Consider the following 27,986-nt stretch of genomic DNA (forward strand, 5'->3'; position numbering starts at 1 on the left):
TTATGTGTATTGTAGTAGTTCCTGTAACGAGTGAAGGGCTGTCAGTGCGGCACAGATTGCTCCTAAACAGCTAACAATCTAAAAGTGACAAGAGAGAAAAATAAAAGCAACAATGTTTTCAGTGAATACAAACTGGTCTTGTACCCAAATCACTGTTAGCTTGGGTTTTGGAGTTGTAAGTCAGTTAATTTGGTGAAAACATCTGGGCAGGAGGTGGTTTTGACAGTGTTAGTAAGTTATAATTGATGCTATTATTCTCGGTGAATTATCTGAGATGCAAATGAATTGCAGAACTGTCTAAAATCCTCAATCAGTGACAAATTGTATGGTAACTGCTTTTAAAAACAGTTGCTCCTGCTACCATACATTGAGAATTCATTGAACACTAGATTTTTAAATTGGAGAGAACAGTGGACAAAAATCAATAATTTTAACTATGACTAGTAATGACTCAGCCCTAATTAACTGTCAGGATTCACTATAGCAGAGACCTTAAATAGGGCAGTAGTCTGCCTCTTCCTTTTAGACTCAAACCAGCTAATATGAGAAATATGGCAATATAACTATAGAACTACTAAGCTAGCTATCAGAGGGGTAGCCATGTTAGTCTGGATCTGTAAAAGCAGCAAAGAATCCTGTGGCACCTTATAGACTAACAGACGTATTGGAGCATGAGCTTTCGTGGGTGAATACCCACTTTGTTGGATGCATGTGATAGCTATAGCTAGCTATAGCTCTTGTATTATTATTTTGAAAGTGGACTACATCTTCTAACATACCTAGGGCTCTACCAAGTTCATGGCTATGAAAAATGTGTCAGACTGTGAAATCTGATCTCCTCTGTGAAATCTGGCTAGTGTAGGGGAGACCAGATTGCAGAGTTGGGCGGCAGCTGTTGGTTGGGAGACCACCATTGAAGGCAGCAGCACTGCTAGCAGCAGCGCAGAAGTGAGGTGGCCTGGTATGGGGCAGGGCTGGTCTTACAGGTGAGCAAGTGGGCAACTGCCTAGGGCTCTGTGGTCACCCCCCTGCCCCCAATACAGCCAGACCAAGGCCAGGGGTGGCTCCAGGCACCAGCACACGCTTGGGGCGGCAAGCCGCAGGGGGCGCTCTGCCAGTCGCCACTAGGGCGGCAAGCAGGTTGCCTTCGGTGGCATGCCTGCGGAGGGTCCGCTGGTCCCGTGGCTTCGGTGGACCTCCTGCAGGCATGCCGCCGAATCCGCAGGACTGGGGAGGCCCCTTTAACTCCCAAGAATCAGGGTCCAGCTGCTAGTCCTGGGGAGGGACAGGACTTTCTTTGCACATGCCACTCCTGAGGCTAGGTCAGACATCTCTGGGAACCTCCCCTGGCTGCAGGAAGTGCCATGGCTGCTGGCTGGGAGTCCAGCTCTGAAGGCAGCACTGCTGCATGCAGAAGTGAGTATGGCATGGCATGGCAGATATTGCCATCCTTACTTCTGCACTGCTGCTGGTGGTGATGCTGTCTTCAGAGCTGGCTGCCTGCTCACCACTGAAGGCAGCAGCACAGAAGAGTGGCATTACTGCAACCCCCACCCACCTCTTTTGGGTTGAGAACCCTTATGGTGACACTCCTGTGAAATTTCAGATTTCAATATCTAAAATTGAAATTTACAATTTTAAAAATCCTATGATTGTGAAATTGACCAAAATGAACTGAATTGGGTAAGGCCCTCCTTGTACCCATTAGTATTAAATATATGAATCTTAATCGTACAAGGCTGGCTGTGAAAGAGAATAAAACTTGTAAATTATGCTTCCAGTTTACATGGTATGTGGCAAGAAAATGAAGTTAGCTATACAGAGAATAGAGTTTAAAAATTAGGGTACAACCCTGTTCCTGGTGTCCCTAAACCTCCCACTGCCCAAAGCTGCGACTGAATGAAAGGGGTGGATCATGTGAAATTGCCTTATTCTGTTCATTCCCTCTGAAGCATGTGGCACTGACCATTGTCAAGACAGGTTACTGGGCTAAATGGACCATTGGTCAGAGGCAGTATGGCTGTTTTTAAATAGTGCTTCTTGAGAACATTTTGGGTTATGGCATAAACTCGAAGGGATATGCTGTTCTCCTTTCTGAGCGTTACAGGACTGGCAACTTGAATAACGTTTTGCCTGCTCCTGAAGCAGCACACAGTAGGTAGAGACAGAAGCAGGTTACAAGACTAAGGTCTAGTCTACACTAGAAAGGATTTATCAATATCAGTAAGCAAGCCCTTTTAGTGGAGACATACCTTATACTGCTCCAGTGAGCAAAATGAACTAGCCCCAAAAGTGACTTATGCCTATATAACTGCATTTAGAGCAGGGTATTTGCTAGTATAGAAATCTTGCCAAAAACACCCCCATATCCCTTACAGACACTGCTATACTAGTAAAAGTTGCTAGTGTAGACCTGGCTGAAGGTTATGATCTGGACTGTCACATAAGTAAAAATCTGGGATTTTTCCTATTCTCACAACAGAAAATGCACACAGTAGCTCTGCATCCATAGTAATGCTAAGCACACAGGTCAATTAGTTTTATTTATAATCTCAATTCCACAAGACACTCCAAGAATTGTGAGTCAAGTTGTTACGCTCTTGGCCTCATGCTTCTCACCATCACCAGCTACAGGCATGTAATAGCTGTGCAAATACACTACCTTCTATTAATCCATTAGTATAGACTTTGATTGCATTTATTGATGAGTCTGAGCCAGTCACACAGTTAAGTCATTTTCTGCAATTAATGTGAAAGACAGACAGTTTGTAAATGTCATTTTGTTTCCACTACAGGTTCAATCAAGACTGGAACGGATAGCAGCTGTGAAGCCCAGTAATGAAGTTTTGAGTCAGTAGCAGAGAATGACTTGAGTTTTTCATATGTACCACAGTCCTGTATACTACACAAAGCTGTTGTACACACTTTTTGTTCTATAACAAACATCAGGACAGTTCATGTCTGAGTAGAAAGTGGGCAAAAAACAACTACTTACAAAAGCAGCATGTATATTACATTCATGGGGATGATTTTCAGAATTTAATTTTTCATTGTGTTCATGCCCATGAAGTCATGCCCTTACCAAGACTGAAAGCTCATTTTAATAATTGTTGGCATTTAATACTAGATTCTGAAGTAGGACAGAAAACAAAAACTTAACATTTCAAATACCCTGATATTCCATTAGAGGGCAGTAATACCCAATGTTACAATACATTAGAAATCTTTCTAAAGACATTACAGTTACAGTAGATGGATTGTGAAACACATGCAGTGTAAAAGGTCAGTGAAATCTTTTCTATAGAAGAATTTTTTCCTGGCTAGAGTCTCACCCTGATTTTTTTTGGTACTACAGAATTAGTTCTCTCCCCCCCACACATACACACCCCCCCAAAAGGGAAAAAAAATTGCACAGAATTATTGAATTCTCTTTTTGTTTTTTTTACTGCCAACTTGTGAATACTCTGATTATTTTTGAGTTGGTTCTCTTGTACAGAGAGTACTTGTCACCCTAATAAAAAGTGTGGTTTAAGTCTTTGGTTTACACAAATATTTGTTCTGAAAAGCATTTAACTTTAAAAGGAGGGAGGCTACCTGAGGTTCTCTTTCATTTCTTTTACTATGACTTTGGTTATTAGGTCAGCTGCTATTTAAATGTTAGCTGTCCTAAAGGAATTTCTCTAATCTTTTGAAACTAAAGAATGGAACCCAAAACTAATCTTAGTGCATATAATTAGAGGAGACAATTCTGCCTTGGTAAACTCATTTCAACCATAATAATTAAAAGTGGAATTAATAAACCATAAACCCTATTAGATTTATTTAGAGTACCAACCCTTTTTCTTTACAAACAGTGTTACAAAAATACTCAAGACAAGTTCATATTTCCATTCATGGTACTGTTCCATTTTATATTTTCAAAAAATAGTGTTTTTGAATTAGATTATGGAGATGATTTTTTCCTGAATGTACTACATGTAATTCCAAATCCATATCCTTCCAGTGGTCAGACTGATACATGATGCAGAAGTGCTGAATGAAGGGTACTTTCAACTCAGAGAAAATCACTAGTTTTATGCCTTCAGTTCTCTCAAGTATGTAAATAATTAGTTTTCGTAAAGACAGTTATAAAAATAAATACTTACATTATAGGTTAGCATTATCCCATTACTTTAAAATAGTAAGTTACATCCATACTGTAAGGCTTTGGGAAATTAAATGTTTTATCTTCCATCCTTTTTCTCCTTTTCTAGTACTTTATATTCATCCAGCACGGCATAACCAGTCTCTTTTGCAGTTTTCTTCACTATAGCTTTGATACCAATGTTGTCAATGTTAAATGCTGTCACACCAACATTGATTGCAGAATTCATAGCGTTGTCTGTAGCATGGCCTGCATCATCCCCATACCTTAAGAAACATCATATTTGTAGATATGAAAATACATTTTAAAATTTAATACAAGTGAGGTCATCTGTTCATTCACTTTTCCTGATGTGCAAACCCTTGGTACCCATGCCCACATGGTTGTAAATCTGTTTCAGAATGGGGTCTTCACAAGACTACACCTATGGATTGTAGCAATTCACTCCTCTTGAAATCTTCACTCCCAAAGCAAGAGTTTATGCATAGCACAAAGAAAATGAAAGAACCCAGATCAAGTTTGACCAGACTTTGTTTAAATATTTATCAAAATTAAAAATTGCTAAAATTCTTATCAATTATGGCTGCTAATCTGTCACAAGGTTTATTAATTCCATAACTTTCTTTTCAAGTGTCAGAATACCAACTACTGCCCTGTTCTTTTCTCCAGGAGTTAGGTGTAAACCAGGGGTTCTCAAACGGGGTCATGAGGTTATTACATGGGGGGGGGGGGTCAGCCTCCATCCCAAACCCTGCTTTGCCTCCAGCATTTATAATGGTGTTAAATATAAAAAACAACAAATGTTTTTAATTTATAAGGGGGGGGGGTCACACTCAGAGGCTTGCTATGTGAAAGGGAGTCAACCAGTACAATAGTTTGAGAACCACTGGTGTAAATGGTATTGGGGGGATGAAAAAATCTGACTGTTCCCCTACAGGTGTGAATAAAAGGAAGTGAGATGAATTGGAGACAGAACAATGGGAAGAGAGAGTAGTTCTACTAGTTGGAAAGCCTCAGTCAGTAGTGTCCTGGTATCAGAAGATCCTGGCAAAGGGGAGGTATTAGTCCAGCATACTCAAAGATAGGTCTCAGTCCTGGGCTGTGTTCCAGCCTCTTTACACTGCTTCTATAGCCTAAGGAGGCAGGTAAGCAACCAGATCTCCCCATTTAGGAATTTCTCCAGCAAGGTAGGGCCAGCATAACACATCTTTGTATTGGACCAGCACAGGGGAATGGCCAGAGCACTCAGCAATCCAGCTGTTCCAAGTTGCCACACAGCCCCTTGGGATGCATTGTAGCCATGCATAAATAAGAGCAGGGCAGAAATAGTCTTGGTGATCCCAGAATCCCAGCAGTGCTAAGCCACTTTTGCTTCACCATCTGGGCTGAGCCTCCTGCAAGACGGAGCTCAGAGATTTAAAAGAGTGGAGGTAATGTATTATGTTAGGAGAACCAAAGTCTGGGTCCTTATCTAATATGAGAAGAGCAGCCCTGTCTACTGAGGGCTGGACCAAGCACTGAAACTAAATGAGAAAAAAAAACCCTCATATTTGTATTTAATATTCTCTGTTAATAGAGTAGCAGCCTTAATCATGATTATGGTCTAATTTGCAGATCGCAGAATTAGTTGACAGCAAGAAGGAGTAAATATTTGACAGTTTGATTAGTTATTTCCTCCATTGATACACTAAATAAATTTGCCACAGCATCACTACAACAGGTAGCTGTACTGATTATGGTACATCCAATGCCAGAGTGTATAGTTAATTTAGCTTTCTTCCTAAGCCCTATATACACACAAGATTTGATAAATTGATTCTTCACCCCAGCTCAAAATCTGAATGCCTAAGAGTTTTTGTTTTTAAATGTATCAAGACGCAGTCAGATACTAGAATGAGGGACACCGGTATAAGAACCTAAGTAGTTAGAGGTCACTTACTTCACTTGCACCCAAACAGAGCTAGTAGTTCTGCAGCTACATTCAAGTCCAGAACACTTGTAGCTTGGTGGAAACCTGACAGTGTTCCTTTAATGTCCATTATGCTGATTTTTACAGTTGTCTTATAGAAAAAGACAGTTCTGCCACCTAAACTGAAACCAGCTTAAAAAGATCTCCTGTAAGATTTTAAAACATGTTTGGATAGAGCCAAATGCAAAAGATGGGGGGGAATCCTCAATTATCAAATACTGTAAGTTTTAGTTAACTGCAAAATTTAGTTACTTATTGCTTGTCACTCTTAGTGGCTGTTGATAGCTGATCTCCATGTTTCCTATTTTTATATCTAAAATAAAAACAAACATTAATGTGATTTTAAATGGCAGCAGAGTACTAATACAGCTCCTCCAGCCACTTCCTATTAGAAATAAGTAGGACAGTTCATTAGGCGTAAGATACCATTAGACAGCCAGGTAACAGTGATGCAGTTTTGATTAGTCAGACTGTTCTAAAATGACATATGGAACATACACACAATACAAGCCCCAATGAGACATGATTATTCCCACCTTTGGGCATGTCTGAGAAACATGCTTAATCTATAGATCTGCAAATAGCAATATCTGCTAATATTTCCAAAGCTCTTGCAGATATTTATAAACACATTTCTGTACTCTCCACTCTGTAGAATAAAGTAAAAGCTTGTTTAAAAAAAAATTGAAATGTCATTGTATCCAGGGTGTAAGACTAATGATCTTCTTTCCATGCCACCTGCAGGCATTATGCCCAGCCTACCATAAGCCTTAATGCATTTCTTGCAGCCGCCTATAAAAGACCCATCACCAACCTGCTTGCCATCTCCCCAAAATGTATTCCAAGAGTACATCCACAGCCTCCAGTCTGAAATGCAGAGAACTTGAACTTTTCACCAGTGACCTCTATTCTATATTGTTTGTCTACTCATTGTCTTACCTGCTTCTTCTGATCCGTTTGCATTTACCTGTACCACTTTGACCTGGCTGCTGCTAGATCATCTGTCACTGACTCCATTGTTACCCAAGTGCCTTTACTGAATCTCCCAGTTCTGATCATGCCTATTGTATTGGTTTTCCAGATCAACACTTGCACTCTTTCACCTTAGGTCATCATCTTTCCAACATTCCTTTTCATATCTCCCAGTTTGTAATTTTCTCATCTCTTCAGATGATCTCTACCATCATCTTTCTTCCCATCACGGTAGTACCACATGCTCCTAAATCCCCCTATCCTTTCCACCCCCTCTTACTTGTCTCTGGCAACATCTGTATTTATGTCCACCCTAACTTTAAATGCTCTGTTCAATATCTCTACTGCTGAGGCCTATGTTTTAAGGTTTCCTTAACTCCCCTTTTATGTCCTCCTTTGCACCTACTTGTAGCTGAAACTCCTTCCTTGTACACCAGATTATCTCATCTTCATCTGAATTTTTGTTAAAAACTTTGGTAAACAAAAACAGTGAAGACTCAACCAGAGTTAGAAGTGACTCAAAGTTAGAAGTATTTTAGCTAGACAGGGTTGTTGGTTTTTTAAATAAAAATAATGTTGAAACACACATTAAAATCTGAATAGGATTTCTACCTACATCTCTCAAAGTTGTACTAATTCAGACCACAGAGTTAAAAAAATAAATCCATTAGGGCAGTGTTTTTCAAATGGGTTGTGGCATGACAGGCACAGTGTTGCTCTGGTCAACACCACCAACTGGGATTTTAAAAGTCCCATTGGCGGTGCTGCCCAACTAAGGCACCGCACTGTACCCTGGAAGCAGCCAGCAGCAGGTCCGGCTTCTAGGCAGCGAGGCCACAAGGCTCCGTGCACTGCCCCCACCCTCAGAACCGGCTCTGCACTCCCATTGGCCAGCAACTGGCCAATGAGAACTGTGGGGGGAGGTGCCTGTGGGCAAGAGTCGGGTGAAGCCACTTGTGTGCCTCCACCTAGGAGCAGGACCTGCTGCTAGCTGCTTCCATGGCACAGCGCGGTCCACGGCGCCAGAATAGGCGGGAAGCCTGCCGCTGCACCACTGACCGGGAGCTGCTCAAGGTAAGTCTGAACCCCAACCCTGTGCCCCAATCCCCTTCCCTGAGATACCCCTCCCCCCCAAACATGGAACCCCTCCTGCACCCCAAACCCCTCATCCCCGGCCCCACCCCAGAGCCTGCATCGCCAGCCCAGAGCACCCCCCCACACACACACCCCAACCCCCACCACAGCTCAGAGCCCCCCCCCACACACACACAGCCTGAACCCCTCATTCCCAGCCCCACCCCACAGCCCTCACCCCTGCACCCCAACTCTTTGGCCCAGCCCTGAGCCCCTCCTATACCCCTCATCTCCAGCTTCGCTGGGTCACAAGCATTACAGTTTCTTCAACTGGGTCCCCAGAAAAGTTTGAAAACCCACTGCCTTAGGGACATTTACTCAGTTACATACTGTATATACTCGTTCATTAGCCTATTCGTTTATAAGCCGACCCCCCCAAGATGGATAAGTAAAAATAGCAAAAAAACCCTGTAGGACCCTTTCATAAGCCAACCCTATATTTCAGGGGTTGGAAAACTTTTGCTCCCAGGCCGTCAGGGTAAGCTGCTGGAGGGTCGGGACGTTTTGTTTACCTGGAGCGTTCATAGGCATAGAGCCCCTCAGCTCCCAGTGGCCGCAGTTTGCTGTTCCCAGCCAATGGGGGTGCATCACTTCCCGCAGCTGGGAATGGCAAACCGCGGCCACAGGGAGCTGAGGGGCTCCGTGCCCGTGAATGCTCCAGGTAAACAAAACGACAATGTATTAGATATTCAATTCAATGATTCCATAGAGTTTAAAATCACCACATTTTGGTGTAAATCCATTTATAAGCCAACCCCCGCTTTTTGATGTGTCACTTTTTTACCAAAAATATTCTGCTTATGAACGAGTATATACAATAATCAGATTTAGGTAGAGGGCAAGCCTGTCACTATTCACTTACAAGAAAATCATTTACTGTATACCTAGTGCAAAGAGATTTTATCCTGTATAGCAAGATTTGCTATAATTTTGTAAAATCTATAAGTTTAACAAACAGGCATATATGTTGGCCATTGTTCATACATGATCCTAGTTTATTGTAGGAGACAAACCAGTTACTAAGCTGATAAAAATGTAACTTACTTGTGCTGGACAGTGTGAACAGTCTCGGTTGAAACACTATTAGCAATGCATTTTGCTGCACTTTCCAAACCTTGCCATACTGTTGAAAACCCTATAAATATAATCAAACAGTTTATTTTAAGCCAACACATTGCAAAATGAGAGAGTTATGTAGCTTGCAGCATGCATTTAGAATTATTTTTTTTGTTACCTTGAATTCCACTTGCTGCTACAACCATGGCACCATCAAAAGTGGACTTTGCATCTTTGTCTTTCTTAAGCGACTCAGGAACCAATTTGCTCCCATGCTTCTTCACATGTGGGGCTAACTCTTTTCCAATACTGCTTGCTATTGAACACACCCCTTCAACTAATACACACAAAAAGAATATTCAGATTGAGTCTCAAAGTTCTTGTTAAATGGAGAAAGAAAAATGTTTGGCTGAATTAGACGTTCTATTAAAGTCTAAAAAGTTGTTGCAATTTTATTCTGTTCATGAGAAAGAGGCTTCTAAATTCATATTTAGGCACCTAAATAGAAGTGGCCTGATTTTCAGAGATGCTGAGCAGCCCCAGCTCCCATTAAAAGAGGAAGGATGATCTTGTGGTTAAGGCACTGGACTTGAAGTCAACATCTAGGTTAATTTCTTAGTTCTGTCATAGGGCAGGTCTACACTTACCACTTATGTTGATATAACTTACGTTGCTCAGGGGTGTGAAAAAGCCACTTTTCCCAAGCGAGGCAAGTTACCCCGATTGAAGCACCAGTGTGGACAGTACTATGTTGGCAAGAGACGCTCTCCTATCGACATAGGCCTGGTCTACACTGGGGGCGGGGGGTGTCGATGTAATATATGCAGCTTCAGCTACGGGAATACCGTAGCTGAAGTCGAAGTATTTTATTCCGACTTAACTCCCGTCCTCACTATGCGGGATCGACGTCCGTGGCTCCCCCGCTACCACCGCTCGCTCCGGTGGAGTTCCAGAGTCGACGGGAGCGCGTTCGGGGATTGATATATCGTGTCTAGATGAGATGTGATATATCGATCCCCGAAAAAATCGATCGCTACCCGCCAATACGACAGGTAGTCTAGAGCTGTCTCCTGTCAGCATAGAGCATCTTCACCAGACAGTGCAGCTGTGCCGATGTAGCACTTCTAGTGTAGACTAGTCCACAAACTCAATCTGGGGCAACTTTCTGTGACTCAGTTTCCTATCTGTAAATTGGGGACAATACCTCCTTGCCTTTTTTCTGCCTTGTTTAAATAGATGTAAGCTGGTCAGGAGGGCACATACTGTCTTACTTTCACGAGCTCCTCCAGGTGACTCTATAATACCCAACTCACTGGGTCCTAGTTGTGGTTGGGGCCTATAGGCCCCACCATAATAATGCAAATTAATAAGAGAATGAAATCAATAGGCACTGGGGCTGCTCAACACCTCTGAACACTAGGCCACTTCTATTGAAATGTCCAAGTATGAAGTTAGAGGCCTAATTTTAAGCCCCCAGATTTGAAAAAAAAAAACAAAACAAAAAAACCCACACACTCTATACTGGTACCTCTGTGTTTTGATAATTGTAGAGGTTGAAGAGAGGAGTTCAGCTATAACCTTTAAAAACTGACATTAACAACTAAACAAATAAATAAAACCAGCTACTTTTGGCACCAAAGGTAACAGTCAGTTTTAGCCATTTAATTCAACATGGAGAGTCCAATCTAACATTTTAAAATAAATGTAAGATTGCTCTGATACATTTCATGGATTTCTGCAATATGCTTGATCTTTGGATTTGGGGGGGGGGGGGGGGAGAAGAGAGATGTACACGGGACACAAACACACACACACCACTTGCTTTCTAAAAGGCCAAATATGGTATGATACTTTGGGGCTAATTCTGATCTCACACTAACGATAACCAGGACTAGCCAAGTGATCCGTAAATGAGGTCAGTTCATTAACTCATCTAGTTACTGCACTTCAGAAACCCAAACAAGCAGGGTGTGTTTACAGTCTGCACATTCAATACATTTTACAGGGGTCAGCAACCTTTCATAAGTGGTGTGCCGAGTCTTTATTTATTCACTCTAATTTAAGGTTTTGTGTGCCAGTAATACATTTTAACATTTTTAGAAGGTCTCTTTCTATAAAGAGTAAATAAGTTTTTAAAATGTTTAAGAAGCTTCATTTAAAATTAAAATGCAGAACCCCCGGGGCCAGTGGCCAGGACCTGGGCAGAGAGTGCCACTGAAAAAAAATCAGCTTGCATGCCGCCTCTGGCACACGTGCCATAGGTTGCCTACCCCTACAACACAACATCTTTTTGCAGAATTCAGATGCAGAACATCTTACCCAAAAACCGGCTGACTTTTACAGCTCCTCCAGTTGCTTGTTTTGCTACATGAAGCCCCTTTGCTACAGTTGGATTTACTTCCAACGGTTTTTCTTCTGGCTGAATGTGTTCTCGCAATTTGGAAGCTCCTTTGTGGATTGCTTTGCCAGTATATTCTGCTCCCTTGACCAAACCCCAACTCAACCAGGATGCTCCTTCAAAACAAATTAATTAACTTATGATGTGTAGTATTTACAGACTGGACTTCTGGCAGTATTTTCTCCTCCCTCCTAACATACCTAAATTACACACCTGTATTGCAAATGGCAGATGTACTTCCTCAGTCAGAGGTGCTAGCACAAATCAATTTCCACAACTCTTCTTTCTGCTGCCTCCAACCACATTATCTCCAACTTGTCCGATTTCAGTCACACCTAGCTAACCCTCATCCAAGCCTCAATTTCATGATATAGACCCTGCTCCAGCATGGTTAAGTAAGAGACAGAGAGAGCTGAGTGTCATTAGCATTCATTAACCCTCCCACCAGCGTCACACACTGAACAGGAGGTGTGATCAGCAGGAGAGAACTCTGGGAGCACAGGAACAGTTACCCACAACTACTCTCTCAGTACTGCTTTTTCTAAGAGTGCAGTCAGTCATTCAAGGGCAGCTCAGTTTGCCCCCATTAGCCCACAAGCAAGCACAGTACAAGAAATGCAGGCCTAATGTACTGGAAACAGGATTCTATAACAGACAAATTTATTCTTCTGTCACCGCATACCTGGAGGACAGAACCATTACAGAATGCTTATCTTTTCTTTAAAGATCAGATGCCTGTTTTTTCTAATATAATCATAAAGGACTAAAACAGTTTCATTTCAGTGGCTTGAATCATTCAGGGCTAGATCCACAAAGGGATTTAGGCACTTAAGTCCAACATTTAGATTCTCAGAACCTCCACTCAGATACCATCTAACCCTGTAGGGATCTAAGTTTCTGCTGGTGGTTGGCATGCACACACAGCTGTCTAAATCCTGACAGCAGGTGCCTAACTCATGGTGGGATCTCAGATTAGGTGTTCCCCACCAATCTCACCTCAGAGAGGGACAGTTTTAGGGCATGCTTACTGGATCAGGCCCCACACAAAACAGTGGAGATGGTGGTGCCCCTCTTATACTGTATATCTGAGTGGTTAGAGCACTCACTCAGGATATGGGAGACCCAGGTTAAAATCCCCACTCTGCCAGAGAGGAGCAGGGACTGTAACCCAGGTCCCCCTGCTCTCAGGTGTGTGCCCTAACCACTTGGCTATGCAGTAGTCTGGAGTGGGGTGCTCTCAGCTTCTGCAGCTGTTCCACTTTGTATAAAATAAATATTCGTTGGGTCACAGAGAGATTGACTCTACAGCCCAGTGATTAGGGCACTCACCTGGGGAGGTGGAAGACCAGGGTTCAAGTCTCTGCTCCAGTTAGGCAGAGTGGGCACTGAACCTGGTGGGTGCTCTAACCACCTGGCTATTGGGTGTAAGGGGGGAGAGGGCATCACCTTCTCCTCTGTTTTTGTGAGAAGGATGCCTAGGCCAGGTCAGTCCTATGTCCAAGAGAGAATTCAAGGCTGTGAATCCCGAGTGAAGGGAGGCGCCTCCCTCTAACTCAGACTTAAGTGCCCAACTCCCTTTAATGAGCTTGACTGAGGTCATACCCCCCTCCTCCAATTTCCTATTAGCTAGTTTAGGTGGCTCCCCAACTCTGTGCTTTCTATAGTGAATCCCAATTTTTAGGCATCTAACTCTCCCCATGCACTGTACAGGAAATCTCGGTGCCTTACTCAAAGCTATGGATTCAACTAGGTGGCTGGTGCCTAAAGTCGGGCATTGCAACAGAGCTTAAGTAATCTTTGTGGATCTAGCTCCCCTGCCCCACAAAATGTTCATCAGCAACAATGCCTTTAAATCAAAATATAGTGTTTAAACAGTACCAGCAGGACAATTATATTAAACAAATCCCCGATTCTGGTAGTACCTGACAAGATTCCATGGGCTACTTTCTCACTCCACTCAGGTAACTCTCTTTCTCTCTCGCCTCCTTCAGGCTCTGGTTGGATGCGTACAGTCTGGGCCAGGTTAATCACATCATTTGAAGCTTCCAAAGGCTAAGGGATGAAATACACATTCATGAAAACAAAGTATTTAGCAAGCTACCAAGTTATCCTATTTAGGTATTTAGATGGTCTCCATTAATCACAGTAGCTGAGATCAAGATTTTTAAAAGGTATTTAGGTGTTACTCCACTCAGTGTTATAAAGCTGAAGTGACTTAGGAGCCAAAGCCTCATTTTCAAAAGTGACAGGCTCCTACATCCTGGTGACCTTTTAAGGAGACTTAGGCATTGCAACACACAGAGCAATGTCTAGATATCTTTAAAAACTTGGGATTAAGTTACTTATTTCTGAGATAAATTGGCAGAGAATGGATGAAAGCCTGTGTGTTGCTTTGAGACAAGGAAGAGATTCAGTGACTTTTTCACCGCAATATATATATATTTTTTTTAGAAACTTTTCTAATAAGCATTTTAAAACAAAAATTGTAGACTTTTTGGTCTAATTAGAGTGGAAACTTACTTACTAACAGGAGTGTTTGGCCAATTAACAGAGCCGAGAACTCTATTTTGGGGGTTTAATGTAAGAAAAAATAGAAACACGTCCATCTTTCCATTTTATTTTTTTTAAGAGGGAAGACAATGCTTTGCTGCTGTTCAGTATGGGAGCTGCAGCCCCATCTGTTCTCTCTTTGCCCAGAGAGTCCAGCTGCAACAAACACAGCTTTGCTGGGAATTTGCTCCCTCTTCTCTTCCCCTCCCAAATTTATAAATAAAAGGAAATTTATTCATGCCATGAGCTGCTGGACCATTTACAGACTGGCACAGCCAGGAACGCTACAGAGTGGTATATGATGTTGCCTTCTCTTCAGGCCAAGGGGGGCTGCTTTACCTGCCTTTATCTCTAACATTCTAAAGCCTTTGGATTAGACTGCAACGTTTGTCAATCACTCAGAGGTAGCAGTGGCAAAGACCGGACTGGCTACTATTTTTCATAAAGCAATTTTGTTGCAATTAATAGGATTAGAATCATAGAATATCAGGGTTGGAAGGGACCTCAGGAGGTCATCTAGTCCAACCTGCTTTGAGCAGGAAGAATCCCCAGACAGATTTTTGCTCTAGACCCCTAAATGGCCCCCTCAAGAATTGAACTCACAACCCTGGGTTTGGTAGGCCAATGCTCAAACCACTGAACTATCCCCATTAATATGATTTTAGTATGTAATGGACTTTACTTTGACCCTCCTGGTATTTAACTTGTACTAGTATTATTTACTGTTAAAATTAAGTAGAGTTAAAACCTCGCCTTAATTTTCTCTGCCTTCTTTAGCTAGAAGTAATCTACAGAGGTGAAGAGAAGATTGGTTAAAGTTCTGAAAGAAAAAAAGAAGATGTGTCTAGGACCAATGGAAAAGAATGGTTATAATTACCATCCAGGAACAGATATCAAATAAGGCACAAAAATACAAAACAGAATAATACTAGACAGGAGAATCTGAGGAAGTGTATTTCAATAAATATTTTCAGAAAATAAAGTAAAATGGGGGCATGGAACAGGACTGTTACAGTAGGAGAAAAGTGAACAGAGAGGAAGTCCAAAAATAGATGAGCTCTTAGTTTTTTGTTGAACAGCCAGAGATACTAAATAACATGCTACTGGAAGATGAACACTGCAACACAGTCTGTATGATTTGCATGCAGAGACTCACCTCCAGTATTGCCCTACTATTCTCATGTCAGTGACTTTAGTATATATTAGTCACAACTCCAAGAAAATGACCAATTATTGTTTGATAACAGTATAGGATCCCATTTTTGAATGTGTACACTGTCTTGTATGTAAACAATTAAAATACCTGTTAGATAAAAATCCTTAACACATACAAACTATAAAGTAACTTATCTGGGTCCAGCTGTATCGTTGACTAATCCTCTACACTGTAAGCTCCTTAAGTGGGTCATTATAAAGCAAAAATAGATTGTTTTTGCAATATAGAGTAAAACTCATGTCATTTTGTTAGACATGACATATAGTTACTAATTATGTCCTCATCAGTACTGTATTTAAAAAAAAGGGGGGGGAAGGGGAATAACAATTTAGCTTAACATTCAGAAGCCAACAAACAAGGCTCTGTAATGCTTCCCCCCCCGCCCACACACACACACTTCATAAATGCCACTAAAAAGTTTAGATGATGATTTCTAGAATCTTTTAAAATTAGACAAGGCAGTATTAATGTTTATTTTGGATTTGATAAAACACTTTAAAATGGTCTTAACAGTTGGTTGCCAACACAGAGCAACTTTAAAGATAAATGCTCTTCTAAGAAAAGCTTCACAATCAAATCCTATTTCAGCATATTGCTCAGAATTCTTGAAATTGAAAAGCACTGTCTCCTCAATGAAAGAAATAACTTAGAACATTATGATAGCTCATAAGTATGATCAGCCAGTCATTACAGAAAGCCAAGAAATACAACTCTTCCATGATTTTATTATAAGAGTCTCAAGTGGATTCTCTCAACAAAAACATTAGGTGACTTGGTTAGTAGAAAGAGGAAGGGAGAAAGTATTTTGCAAGGTCAGGGAGTGGGATTTACTGATCATGGACACTGATGATAAAAAATACCCCTGGCAAATACATAATATATAGTGAATACCATATATTTTTAGTATTAAATCAAGACCACCAGCTTATGAAGTACTTGAAAAAAAAGAAAAAAAAAGTTTTACTTTCCTAATAAATACTGAATGTTTGCAAATCAAAAGTTACTGAATCCAAATATACATGTTATTCCAAGAGGAAATATCCCTTCATGAATCTGCCTACATCTCAGATCTGTCTCTTGCTGTGTTTCCCTTTTGATTTACACCAGGCTTCATGTCCCATTTGTCTCCTTCCAAACCCTTTCCCATGCATTTCTCTATGTTGCTCCCTAAGGAAGGAATGCCTTCACAATTTGCCAAGCCACCACACCTGTGACACGAAAGTAATAGAAGTAGTGACTTTCTAATTAAAAAGATGAAAAGTCAGTGTTTTGTTGCATTTTACCTTTTAAGTCATCCTCCCATGTTTTGCATGCCATTCCATTAGACAAGTTCTTCAGAACAGGGACTGACTAACTATTTGTATGTATTGCACAGTGCTAAGCATATTGTAGGCCAGGGGTAAGCAACCTATGGTACGTGTGCCGAAGGCGGCACATGAGCTGATTTTCAGTGGCACTCACACTGCCCAGGCCCTGGCTACCGGTCTGGGGCGGGCGGGGGTGGGGGGCTCTGCATTTTAATTTAATTTTAAATGAAGTTTTTTAAAACATTTTAATAACTAAACTATTGTTGTATGTAAAGACTTATAGAAAGAGACCTGCTAAAAACGTTAAAATGTATGACCGGCACATGAAACCTTAAATCAGAGTGACTAAATGAAGACTCGGCACACCACTGCTGAAAGGTTGCCGACCCCTGTTGTAGGCACTAAATATACATTACTCTCCAGAGCAAACAACAATTTGGTAACATATTTTGAGTTTACAGACATCTGGCAGCTGGTTCTACCAAAATTAGAACCTTTATAGAAATATTTGTTAGAAGGCTGACAATTTTGAGAAAAATTAAACTACAGTAAATGGGGTTCTACATAGATCACATTATAATTGAGGAATCTATTTCCTCTTTCTTAATTGTGATTTTTAATAAGTTATGACATATTTCTTTAAAATTCCTAAAATATTTCCCCACTCATCCTCTTCTCCAGAGGTCCTTTGCATCCAAGCAGGCTGACTCACTGTCAGCACTAAACAAGTAATAATCCACAGCAGAACCTTGGGAATTTTCCCCACTCATTGTTGCCAGCATCCTTCTAGCAAATATTGTTGAGCTGGTGCTCAATGCTATCATGTAATCACAAGCATACTGGATTACACAATGGGGTTGGGATGTTTTCTTAACTAGAAGGAACTCCCTCCCAAGGGGTAAACTCTGCAGCATTTCAAAACCCTTTTAGATTAAGGGCCGAGACCAGAACCAGAATTCACCTTTGCATTTCCTTTGTTGCAGAGCACTCCACCACCACAGGCTACCATAGAAGCCAATTTGAGAGTTTTAAACACTATAAAGTTACACTTGTTACTCAATGACAATTTGCATCTTTTATCATTGGTTTAAAATCACTGCCCTAGAATTTACCTGGACTCTGAGGTCAGACATCTGTTTTAACATATCCTCATAATGTTCTCTGTCAGCTGCTGCAAGTTCTGAAGATAATCCTACTCCCTCATGGGATCTTGGCACCTGCATCATCATATCAGGGCAAATTAATAGATTCATGGAATTTTAAGGCCATTAAAGGACCACTATGAACATCTAGTCTGAACTGCTGCATAACACAGACCAGAGGATTTCATCAAGTAATTCCTGTACTGGAGGAAGTTATTTTTCCCTGCTAAGTAATGCCTCAATCCTGCAATGCCTTGCATACAGGATCCTGTGCCAACATAGTGCTGCACTGAGGTTAACAGGAATTTACATTGGCCAAAGGGGGCTCCCTGGACATAACACTGCAGGACTGGGTCCTTCATGAACACTACTGAGTTTGAGTTTTGGCGGTAAAAGAAGAAGAGCATATCTTTTAGAAAGGCAACCAGTCTTGATTTACAGCCTTTAAGTGATGATGGATTTACCAATGCTTAATTGCCCTCACTGCTAAAAATCATCTTATTTCAAAATTAGAATTTTTCTAACTTCAAGCCACTGGATCTTGTTATTCTTTTGTCTGCTAAATTAAAAAAAGAGTCCTCTAATATCTTTTCCCTGTGTAGGTGCTTATAGACTGGTCAAGTGACCTCTTAACCTTCTCTGCAGTAAGCTAAGTAGATTCAGCTCTTTAGAACTCTTCTGTTCAAGCATGCTTTCCAGGTCTAATCATTTTTGAAGTTCTACTCGAACTGGACACAGTAGTCAAGCAATGGTCTCACCACTGCTAGATAATAGTGCCCTTCTACTCAATATTTCCCTGGAGACTCATATTAGCCTTTTTTGGGAACTCACTGCTTTCCATGATATAGTCCCCCCCATCCTTAAATACTGCCTCCAATAGTTTTTTCTAAACGTATTACCTTTGTATGTGGCTGTATTAAAATGCATATTACTCTGCCTAGCTTACCAAGTGATCAGATCACTCTTATGTAAGACCCCAAAGTTATGCCTGTTATGCAGTTACAATTTGTTGCATCTTTTATCCTTGGTTTAAAACTATTGCCCTAGAATTTACCTGGACTCTGAGGTCAGACATCTGTTTTAACAGATCTTCAAAAAGCTCTCTGTCAGCTGCTGGGAGTTCTGAAGATAGCACTACTCCCACGTGGGATCCTGGCACCTGCGACATCAAATCTGGGAACATGTAGACTCCAGTATTACAGCACAGAACAGGAGACTGGTTGCACATAAGAGGATACAGCCAATCACAAACCTGAAAATGACAAATACATTTATTTGTATAAATTAAAGAATCATGCTCTTTCAATATGCCAAAAGTAAGGTCAGTTGAAGGGTAAAGTATCTGTACAGATTAGCATCACAGACTCGAAGGTTCCCATGTCATTTTATTAAAAAAAAAAAAAAAGCCTCAAATGATCCTGAAAAGTGTGTTGTTGGGATACATCAGTCTCAATAGACTGCCACCAAAGTTAAATAAGGAACAAATAAAATTCACTTTCACAGGGCTATCATACAGCATAGCAGCCTTTTACTGAGACCCAGGAAACCCAGCTTCAGCAGTAGAGGGAGCCTAATGCCAAACAGGTGCTAGATTTACAGTCCATATGCCATTCTGCTCCACCCAGAGCAGGTTTACATGGCACAGTGTAAAGAATGGGCATGGCTGCCAATGAGCTATCTAGAGCTTCTAGTGCTGCTAACACTTGTGGAGCTGAACCAGTGGTGGGAATACGTCCCCCTTGTAGGCAAGGATAAGAAGATCCAAACAAACAAGCTCTCAAAAAGAAGAGACTGAAGTTGGAAACCAGGCTGGAAAAACAGTACTAAATGTACACAAGGAAACAATGCTGCACTGGCAAGAAGATGGACTAGATAACCTAAAAAGTCTGTTCCATCTCTAGTTTACATAAGTAGGTTGGACATAAACCACAGATTCAGAACTGTGGTTATCCAAGTAAACCATACTGGCATGGTCAGCTAGAAAGTTAAGTATTTAAGTCCATTTTAAACTGACCCTTTATACACAGATTCAGTTAATGGCAATATAGCATTCAATAGGTCAAATTTATCTGAGGAAAGAGAAAACGAGTTCTATAAAATCAAAAAAGTGTTAAAAGCCAACCCACTCCAAAAAAGCAATCCATTGAAACACCTGGTGTTCTGGAACTCTCAGACAAAAGAGCTATTTCTTCACAGACACAACAGCATGTTTTAGTGGCATCTATGTATACAATAAATGTACAGAGAACTACTCCTTCACTAGCTACAGGTTCTTTCAAAAGTAACACAAGAGAAGCAGGTTTTGGCTCAGAAGTGCAGGAGCCCAAATGGCTCAGATTACAAAGTTCTAGCACGTATGCAAACAATGGTAACAGACACAATGTATTCTAAAGTTAGACACCACACCAACTGTTACCTGAAGAAACGCAGGGGGACGATTCTGGGCCATTGCACCATCAGTGTCCAAGAACTTCACAATGCGCAGGTATCCAGGATACGAAGGAGCACTAACCTGCCCATCAGGACTCACAAAGAATATCTGTACTCCTTGGGGAATCAGGATCAGTTCATCTGCATCTACTCCTAGACTTTCAAGGGGAGGTGGCTGAGTACATTTTGTGTAGTAGTCCTCTCCAACTGATGAAAACTCCCCAGAGTCTGTACCGTAAGATACGGTATAGTGTCCATCAGTAGCTTGAGGGGTATACACAGGAGGAGCTTCATGTGGTAGAGAGTGAGCTGTTGGAGATGAAGGACTCATAGCTGGAAGTTTCTCTTTGCTTGTAGTTGCAACATTTTCATTTGCTGCAGGAGGCCCAGATGGTAGAATCAGAGAATAAGGTGCAGGGGGCCTTTCTGGCTTTTCATTAGTGGGAATCACTGGGTATAACTTGGGCACCTCTAGAGGCACATTCATTGAGATGGCATTAGTTTGCCTAGCAGGGGTATTTTGTTCTAGAATATTCAGCCGAGTTCTAACATTTTGTAAAGTCTCTTGCATCTTTTGCTGCATTTGTCTGGCAGAGTCCCACTGGGATCCTGTACATTCAGGACCTTGTGATGGAATGCTAACTCCTCTAAGCAAGTGGTCAAGTCCTTGCTTATAGTAGTTCCTTGCTTCTTCCTTTTGACCCAATTCATCTGTACTCAGTCCTCTATTGACAAAGATAAAGGCTTTCTTGAACTCTTCTTTAATAGCTTTAATGTTTGCATCTTCTAGAATTGCAGGATCCTGTTCTTGTTCCATGACTGCAAATTGGAACATAGTGTTAACATGATTAAGTGTAGGCATAACTTCCTGATCCTTATAGGCATCCAGTAAGAACTGTTTGCAGTCACTTAAAAGACACTTCCTATAAAATAAAACTTGTTTTGTTCAAACCAGTATAATAAATTTTACAGAGCACTCTAAATCGTCTTAGCTCCAAAGTATCTATCTGCATGGTGCAGGGTCTGATCTGTTCTATTAACATTTCTGGTTAACCTTTGGATTAGAAAAGAAGATTCCAGCTCATTGAGGACTCTCACCCTGTATTAATCAGATCTGACTAATCCCAAATGAGGAGCTTACACCACAGAGGTGTTTAGTTATTAAAGAGAGAAAAGCTGTGGAAAAGGTTTATGTTCCAGAATATTTTATAATGACAGAAGTGTATTTCCAATGGATATATATGCACAGACTCTCCATTACTAAAAATTTATGATGGTTCCCTATCTTAATTTATGTCAACTCAGCACTTCTTGGTAAGTGCAGAAAGATACAAAAAACAAAGTGCAACTCAAAACAGAATGCAACACTATATTTTGAACAATAGCCGCAACGTATGTTTTCTAAAACTAGTTTCGTTTCTCTTGCTGATAGGTTTAGTATACTGACAAATACTATTTTATAAGAAGTTTTTATGTGTCCAATTCTGATATAACATTCTGAACAAGATCAATTTATTCATTTTGTACTTCACATTAAAATGTTTTTGTTTATACTGTAACTAGATGCTCAGTTTTTACACTAATCAGCTGTTTAAGTTAGTTAATGTGTGACCTTGCAAGGTGCTGTGCACCTTCATCATCCAGGGAACTCAAAGATTTGGAGGGTCCTGCTGGGTTTCGGTTCCTGCTATTATAAATAGCCTATGTCAATTATTACTGGTCTAAAAATTAAGCACTAGGAGAGAGCACAGACTCCAGATACTACATTTGGATGTCTTAAAAAGCCTTAACAGCAGCAACAAGCCGGATAAGTTTTTAAATTAAATATATGGATTTTTACTTAAAAATCCATTTTATGTTAAGTATTTATTTTTAAAACAAATGTATTTAAAATTAAATTTGAATTGACAGCAACTTACGTGAAGGCCTACACTCACTCTACTTTATTAAATATTTCAAAGACATAATAAATGATGAGCTGAATTAATGAGTCCTCATAAAGTTTAATGAGTTAAAGACTATTTTTAAATGTTATGGGGAAGAACATTTAACTTTTGAGGTCAAGCTTTATAAATATGGCACTAAAAGTCATTTATTTCATTTTCATTGTTTATAATGGAAGAAAAATTGGTGTTTACCTTTTTCCAAATGGCAGTCTTTCAGTTTCTGTTGTGCTTTTGAGTTAATTACTTTTATTTTCAGTTTTGCAGACTATTCAGTCATCTAGCATTCTTCAGAGTATAGCCTCTCCTGTAAATTTCAACAATTAGAGATTAAATGAAACTACCAGATTTTTCCCAACCAATAAAAATACTCCAAAATGCTGTTTGTGCTTTTTAAATTGAATTCCATTTTCCATCCAAATTCAGCTGGACACAAGTCACGAATAAAAAGTTCGTTATCTAGTAAATAAGAAATACAAGATGCACCGTTTTAATATAATGAAAAAAATAACAGAAATAAGAGTCTAAATTAAGCTATGTAATTGCTTAAATAAATGTATATAGTTGTAATTAATCCTCCTGGTTAGCAAAAAAGTACCACATCTAGCATCCAGGCTACAGTTAGTCTGAATAATCAAATCAATATGTTTTAATGGTTATATCAACCAGTGACAATGAACTTTTCTTTGGAAAAATAATTTAAAATACAAATGGGAAACAATTAGGGTGACCAGACGTCGACTGTCCCAATTTTGAGGAGTCTGTCCCGTGTCCCGACCAGAGCATGCTCGGGATGCTATTTGTCCTGATATTTTGTTTCCTGGTCTTCGGTGGCAATTCGGCAGAGAGCCCTTCAGTCGTGGACGGTCTTTGGCGGTATTTTGGCAGCGGGTAATAAACCTTGCCGCCAAAGACAGAAGCACCCGCCGCCAAAGTACCGCCGAAGACCGTCCGCAACTGAAGGGCTCTCCGCCGAATTGCTGCCGAACTCCCGGATGGGTGAGTGGTTTTAAATTAAACAAAACCCACACACATGCCCTCCCTGCGGTGGTCCCGATATTTCCCCCTTAACATCTGATCACCCTAGAAACAATTATAATCATTTAAATAAAATGCTTTCTGCTTGCTGATTTAAATCCACCGTGAGTGAAGGGAGAGGGAACAGATCAGGAGACTGGCAGAAGGGGGACAACAAAGGAAATGAATGGGAGGATGGAGTGGAGGAAGAGAAATTGCACACGAGGATGTTTGGTTTCCTTTAGGTCAAAATTTAAAAATTTGTTGTAAATTTGTAGTGACTGTGCCTCTGATTTTACAATGAGGCCCATTCTGAGGTCAGTGGGGTTCCATGTGAGAATGACTGAGTGGATTCACATGCAGGGCCACAGCCTGTTATGAGATTTTTTGTGTATCTTTCAGTTTTCACTTTTCTCTTTTATGCTAATGGTTTTTAACTGAGAAAAGGCATACAATATAATCCTGAAGCAGTAGTTAAACTGAAATTAAAAAAATATTGGATTATATTATTCATTATCAGCTCCCTAACTTGTCTATGTGAGTACAGCACTAGCACCAGAACACTACTGCTACTGCTGCCCCTTTATTGCAAAGAGATCTGCAGGAAAAACTGCAATGTCAGCACAAGCACTGTTTACACAGCAGCTGATGCACATACTTGTGCAGCAACAGGGCTGCAACAGCAGGCTCAGTGATTCCAACTAGTGCCACACACTGTGATACTAGTTAGAAATGTTTTATTCATGGTGTTAATGTGAATAGCCAATTGATTTTATATTTTGAATCTATTGTTGGCAGCAGTGCATTCTCTGGTGTGCAGCCACACAATGTGGAACTGGGGGCACCAGAGGCTCAGTGGAAAGCCATTCTGCTGGACACCTTCTGAAGCCATTTTAGGTAGTTTGCCTAATCTCTGAATTTCTCCCTCCTCAAACAAAACAAAGACTTGCTAGAAATATCATGATAAGTCCAAAGGATACAATTTAGTGGCTGTACTTCCAGATGTTTACATATACACTATCTGTCTATCTCAGGAAGTCTGCATCTTACTGTGTGCTTAAAATCATTTAAAAACCATCCCCAATATGATACCTCAATCTAGTAGGTGGGTCTAGTAAACAGTTTGGATTTTAAACTTTAAACTAAGCATGAACTAAAAATCATTTTGAGGAATGGGATCCAATTTCCTTAGGATGATTATTTCATTTTCACTTTGCTGACAAGGGAGTTAAGTTTTTGTAAGAAGATGGTTAATTTGGGCCAGAGATTTATTCATGAAGATATATGGAAAAGCTTCCATGCAAGGAAATACTGAAAAGATTGGGCCTGTGGAAATGAGTAAATGGGGATATGATAGAGATATTTAAAATAATTAGTATTATAGAGAAGGTAAAAATCAGGTGCTTCTGTTTACTCTCTCATAATATAAGAAACATTCAATGAAATTGGAAGGCAGCAAACTTAAGGAATAACCTGCTCATATGAGGCCAGGTCTGTCTGACTATCACACATACTTATCACCACAGTATCTGAGTGTAGCAATGACGAAGCCGAGTCAGTCAGTCTGTTCCCGTGGAGCGCCCCCAACGGGGCTGTCCACATCTATTTATTATAAGTGGTTATATAAATCATGCTAATATACGCATGTACAAACTCAAGCCAACATCTCGCCCCCTCTCCTGGTTGGTGGTTTATGCACTATGTACTCCAGAGATATACACCTTATCAGCGCTTAATCTATGTGCCTCCTGACCGGAAGTGTGTGGGGGGGTGGGAACCATTTCAGCCGCTCTAAATCCGGGGGCGGCATTCCAACCCCCTTAGCGCTTAGGAAGTGTAACGTTCCTACATCTGAGCACCTCACAATCTTTAATATATTTATTCTCGCAACACCTTTGTGATGTAGGAAAATGCTACTTTCTTTTTTTTACAGAAGGGGAAAATGAACCACAAAGAAATTAAGTAACTTGACCAAGGTCACACAGAAAGTCTGTGGTGGAGCACGGAATTGAACCCAGGTCTCCCTAGATCCTAACCTAGTACCCAACAACTGTTATACAACCTCCCTGGAGCAACAAACTTAAAACTGATAATAAAAGAAAATATTTTAAGCAGTGCACAATTAACACATGGAGTTAATCATCAGAAGATATCCCTGTTAAACATAATTCCAACTATATATACAAAATGATGGGGTCTAAATTTGCTGTTACCACTCAAGAAAGAGATCCTGGAGTCACTGTGGATAGTTCTCTGAAAACATCTGCTCAGAGTGCAATGGTAGTCAAAAAAAAGCTAACACAATGTTAGAAAACATTAGGAAAGGGACAGATAAGACAGAAAAATATCACGCCACTATATAAATCCATAGTACACCCACACCTTGAATATTGCACGTAATTCTAGTTGCCCTACCTCAAAAAAATATTAGAATTAGAAAGCAGGTTTAAAACAAACATATGGAAGAACTTCTTCACACAATGCACAATCAATCTGTGGAACTCATTGCTAGTGGAGGTTATGAAGGCCAAAAGAATAACTGAATTCAAAAAAAGATTTAGGTAAATTCATTAATGGCTATTAGCCAAGATGGTCAGGGACACAAACCCATACTGTGGGTGCCCCTACACATCTGACTACCAGAAGTTGGGTCTGGACAGGAGTTACAGAACAAACATCATTAATCTTCTCTCTTTTATTAGCAGCAAGTCTGCCAGATAGATATGAACCACTCCCACTCCAAACTGCGAAGCATAGTGCTAAAAAAAAAAAAAAAAAAAAAAAAAAAATTCAAAAAATCAAACCATTCTGAGAAGCGCTTTCATTCTAGATAACTAAAATGAGCTACAGCTTCATAGGTAAACTTACTGTGTTTCAGTGAAACTCTCTATTCATTCAGAGTCAGTCTGATAGCACTGAAAAACATATTTAACACAGCTGATACAGACCTTAGATTTTCAATCATCTCTATGAGTCAATGCAATTCAGTACTAATATACTCCCAACACCTACATGAGGTAGGTCAATTTTACTATTCCCATTATTACTAAAGCAGAAGTGTATACAGTCAAGTTTTCAGAAGTGTTCACTAATTTTTGGGTACCCAGCTTTGGATAACTTGGCTTTCTGCATTGCCGAGGCATCACAACTCCCATGGGAACGCTTAGGAGAAAAGTCTGGCAAAGTCACCTAAGCCAAAACAAGGGATCAGTATTAGACGGGAATTTAAGACCTGTGCTGTGTAAGTAAAACTACAGGATTATTTTTCTAGACGATTGTTTCATTATTCTGGTATAAATTTCCAAATCATACAGGTACTTTTAAACGTCAGTTGTATTTGCAAACCTTTTGGGAATGGGTGAAAAAGCTAAAAAATGAACCTGTGTTAACAAACAGAAACTGTACAACTTCAAAGTTACTTTAAATTTTCCTGTACTCTGGGGCTTATATATATATATATATATATATATATATATATATATATATATATATATATATATATATATATATATAAATTGGTTTTATTAACTTTTTGTTCTGTGTTTCAAGTCAATAAAAATGTTGGCAATGTCAGTTAATAAAGTGACTTGCAGATTTGTTTTGTGATGCGTGGGGTCAGGTACCAGTTGGTTGTCCTGATGTTTATAAAATAGGTGACCACCACCACCACAAGTCTCTGGGTGGGTGTGCCTACCACTTCCAATGTTAATCCGTGTGGACTGGGGCTGGCAGTGGAGAGGTGACAAGTCAGCAGGAGGGAGCTGGTCCGTGACCCCAATGGCACCTAGGAGCTCCCAACTCACAAACGTGCGGGGAGTAACCCCCAGCTCCACTGGGGTCTCAGCTAGAAACCGCCTCCCATAAACAAATGCAGGGTCTGCCCAGGGAGGAGACCCCACAACTGACAGAGAACGACGGAGGGAGGGGAAGAAACTGAGGCCGCACCAGCCCCACAACACCAGGGAGTCTCCCCACCCCAGCCAGGCACACAGGCCCCTTCCCCCCGCTCCCCACCCGCAGGCGGGCTCGCCCCTTGCCCCGCCCGAACCCGGCACTCACACGGAACCGGAGCCGCCCGCCAGCAACCTGCTCCCTCTGCGCCACTATCGCAGCGATCCCAGCTGCCCTGAGAATCACGTGACCGCCTGTCAGCTGTTCCCGTCCCTCACGCGGAGGCTTTTGGGCGCTGGGCAGGGCGCGCCCTCTGCACGCGCTGCGCCCCCCCAGGCCGGAGCGAGGCTGCACCGCCGCGGCGCGGGCCCGGGCTGTCACGGGTGTGGTCGCCATCGGGGTGCGGCAGGCGAGCCCGGGCTGCCGCGTGCGTATGTTATCATCTGGCATGACATCACACTGCTTTGTGACATCACTGCCTCACAACCGCAGGGCATGGTGTTGCCGCTGCGGTGACATCACAGGACAATCGGATGTCGTCACAACAGGAGACGACAGCGTTGTGTGGTGACAGAGCCGTGTGGCACTGAAACGTTATTGCAGGGTCTGTTGAAAGGCTGGGAGGGATTGTTGGGGTTCACATGTTGAATCTGTGCAAGGAAGTGATACACAAGAGCGTATCCTTGTTTGTGGTTATGTCTGATACGTCACACCTCCCCATTTGTGTTTTGTGATCGTGAAACTTCCCATGAAATTTTCTGTGCTAGGTAACTAAGCAGTTATCAACTTCAGTGAGTTTCGTTCAAAGGGACAAATT

At 41.0% G+C, this 27,986-nt stretch overlaps 2 protein-coding genes across 7 annotated transcripts in view; both read right to left on the reverse strand.

The window, feature by feature from the left end:
* The window catches only part of LOC120404657 (coiled-coil domain-containing protein 169-like), a 55,890-nt gene extending 51,616 nt beyond the window's left edge, over positions 1–4,274 (reverse strand). The window contains exon 1 of the mRNA XM_039537549.1: positions 4,146–4,274. Coding sequence (XP_039393483.1) covers positions 4,146–4,147 — 2 coding nt within the window. The 5' untranslated portion in view covers positions 4,148–4,274. The remainder of the gene's footprint in view (positions 1–4,145) is intronic.
* On the reverse strand, positions 2,479–27,574 carry SPART (spartin). Of its 6 annotated transcripts, none has more exons than XM_039537494.1 (11): positions 27,340–27,573; positions 26,147–26,193; positions 22,457–22,568; positions 20,305–21,241; positions 18,943–19,140; positions 17,859–17,963; positions 13,596–13,725; positions 11,595–11,789; positions 9,454–9,612; positions 9,264–9,354; positions 2,479–4,410 (listed from the first exon to the last, which is right to left on the reverse strand). In XM_039537494.1, exons 4-11 carry the CDS (start codon positions 21,178–21,180, stop codon positions 4,224–4,226), a joined length of 1,941 nt encoding a protein of 646 aa, XP_039393428.1. In that variant the 5' UTR covers positions 21,181–21,241; positions 22,457–22,568; positions 26,147–26,193; positions 27,340–27,573; the 3' UTR covers positions 2,479–4,223. The 6 variants fall into 6 exon arrangements, with proteins under 6 accessions (XP_039393428.1, XP_039393441.1, XP_039393437.1 ...); XM_039537507.1 differs by having other exon boundaries at positions 20,305–21,137; positions 27,338–27,572; XM_039537521.1 differs by lacking the exon at positions 26,147–26,193 and adding an exon at positions 6,366–6,426 and having other exon boundaries at positions 4,271–4,410; positions 27,338–27,572.
* Between the last annotated feature and the right edge of the window lie 412 nt (positions 27,575–27,986).

This window comes from Mauremys reevesii, linkage group 1, assembly GCF_016161935.1.
Source record: "Mauremys reevesii isolate NIE-2019 linkage group 1, ASM1616193v1, whole genome shotgun sequence".
Lineage (NCBI taxonomy): Eukaryota > Metazoa > Chordata > Testudines > Geoemydidae > Mauremys > Mauremys reevesii.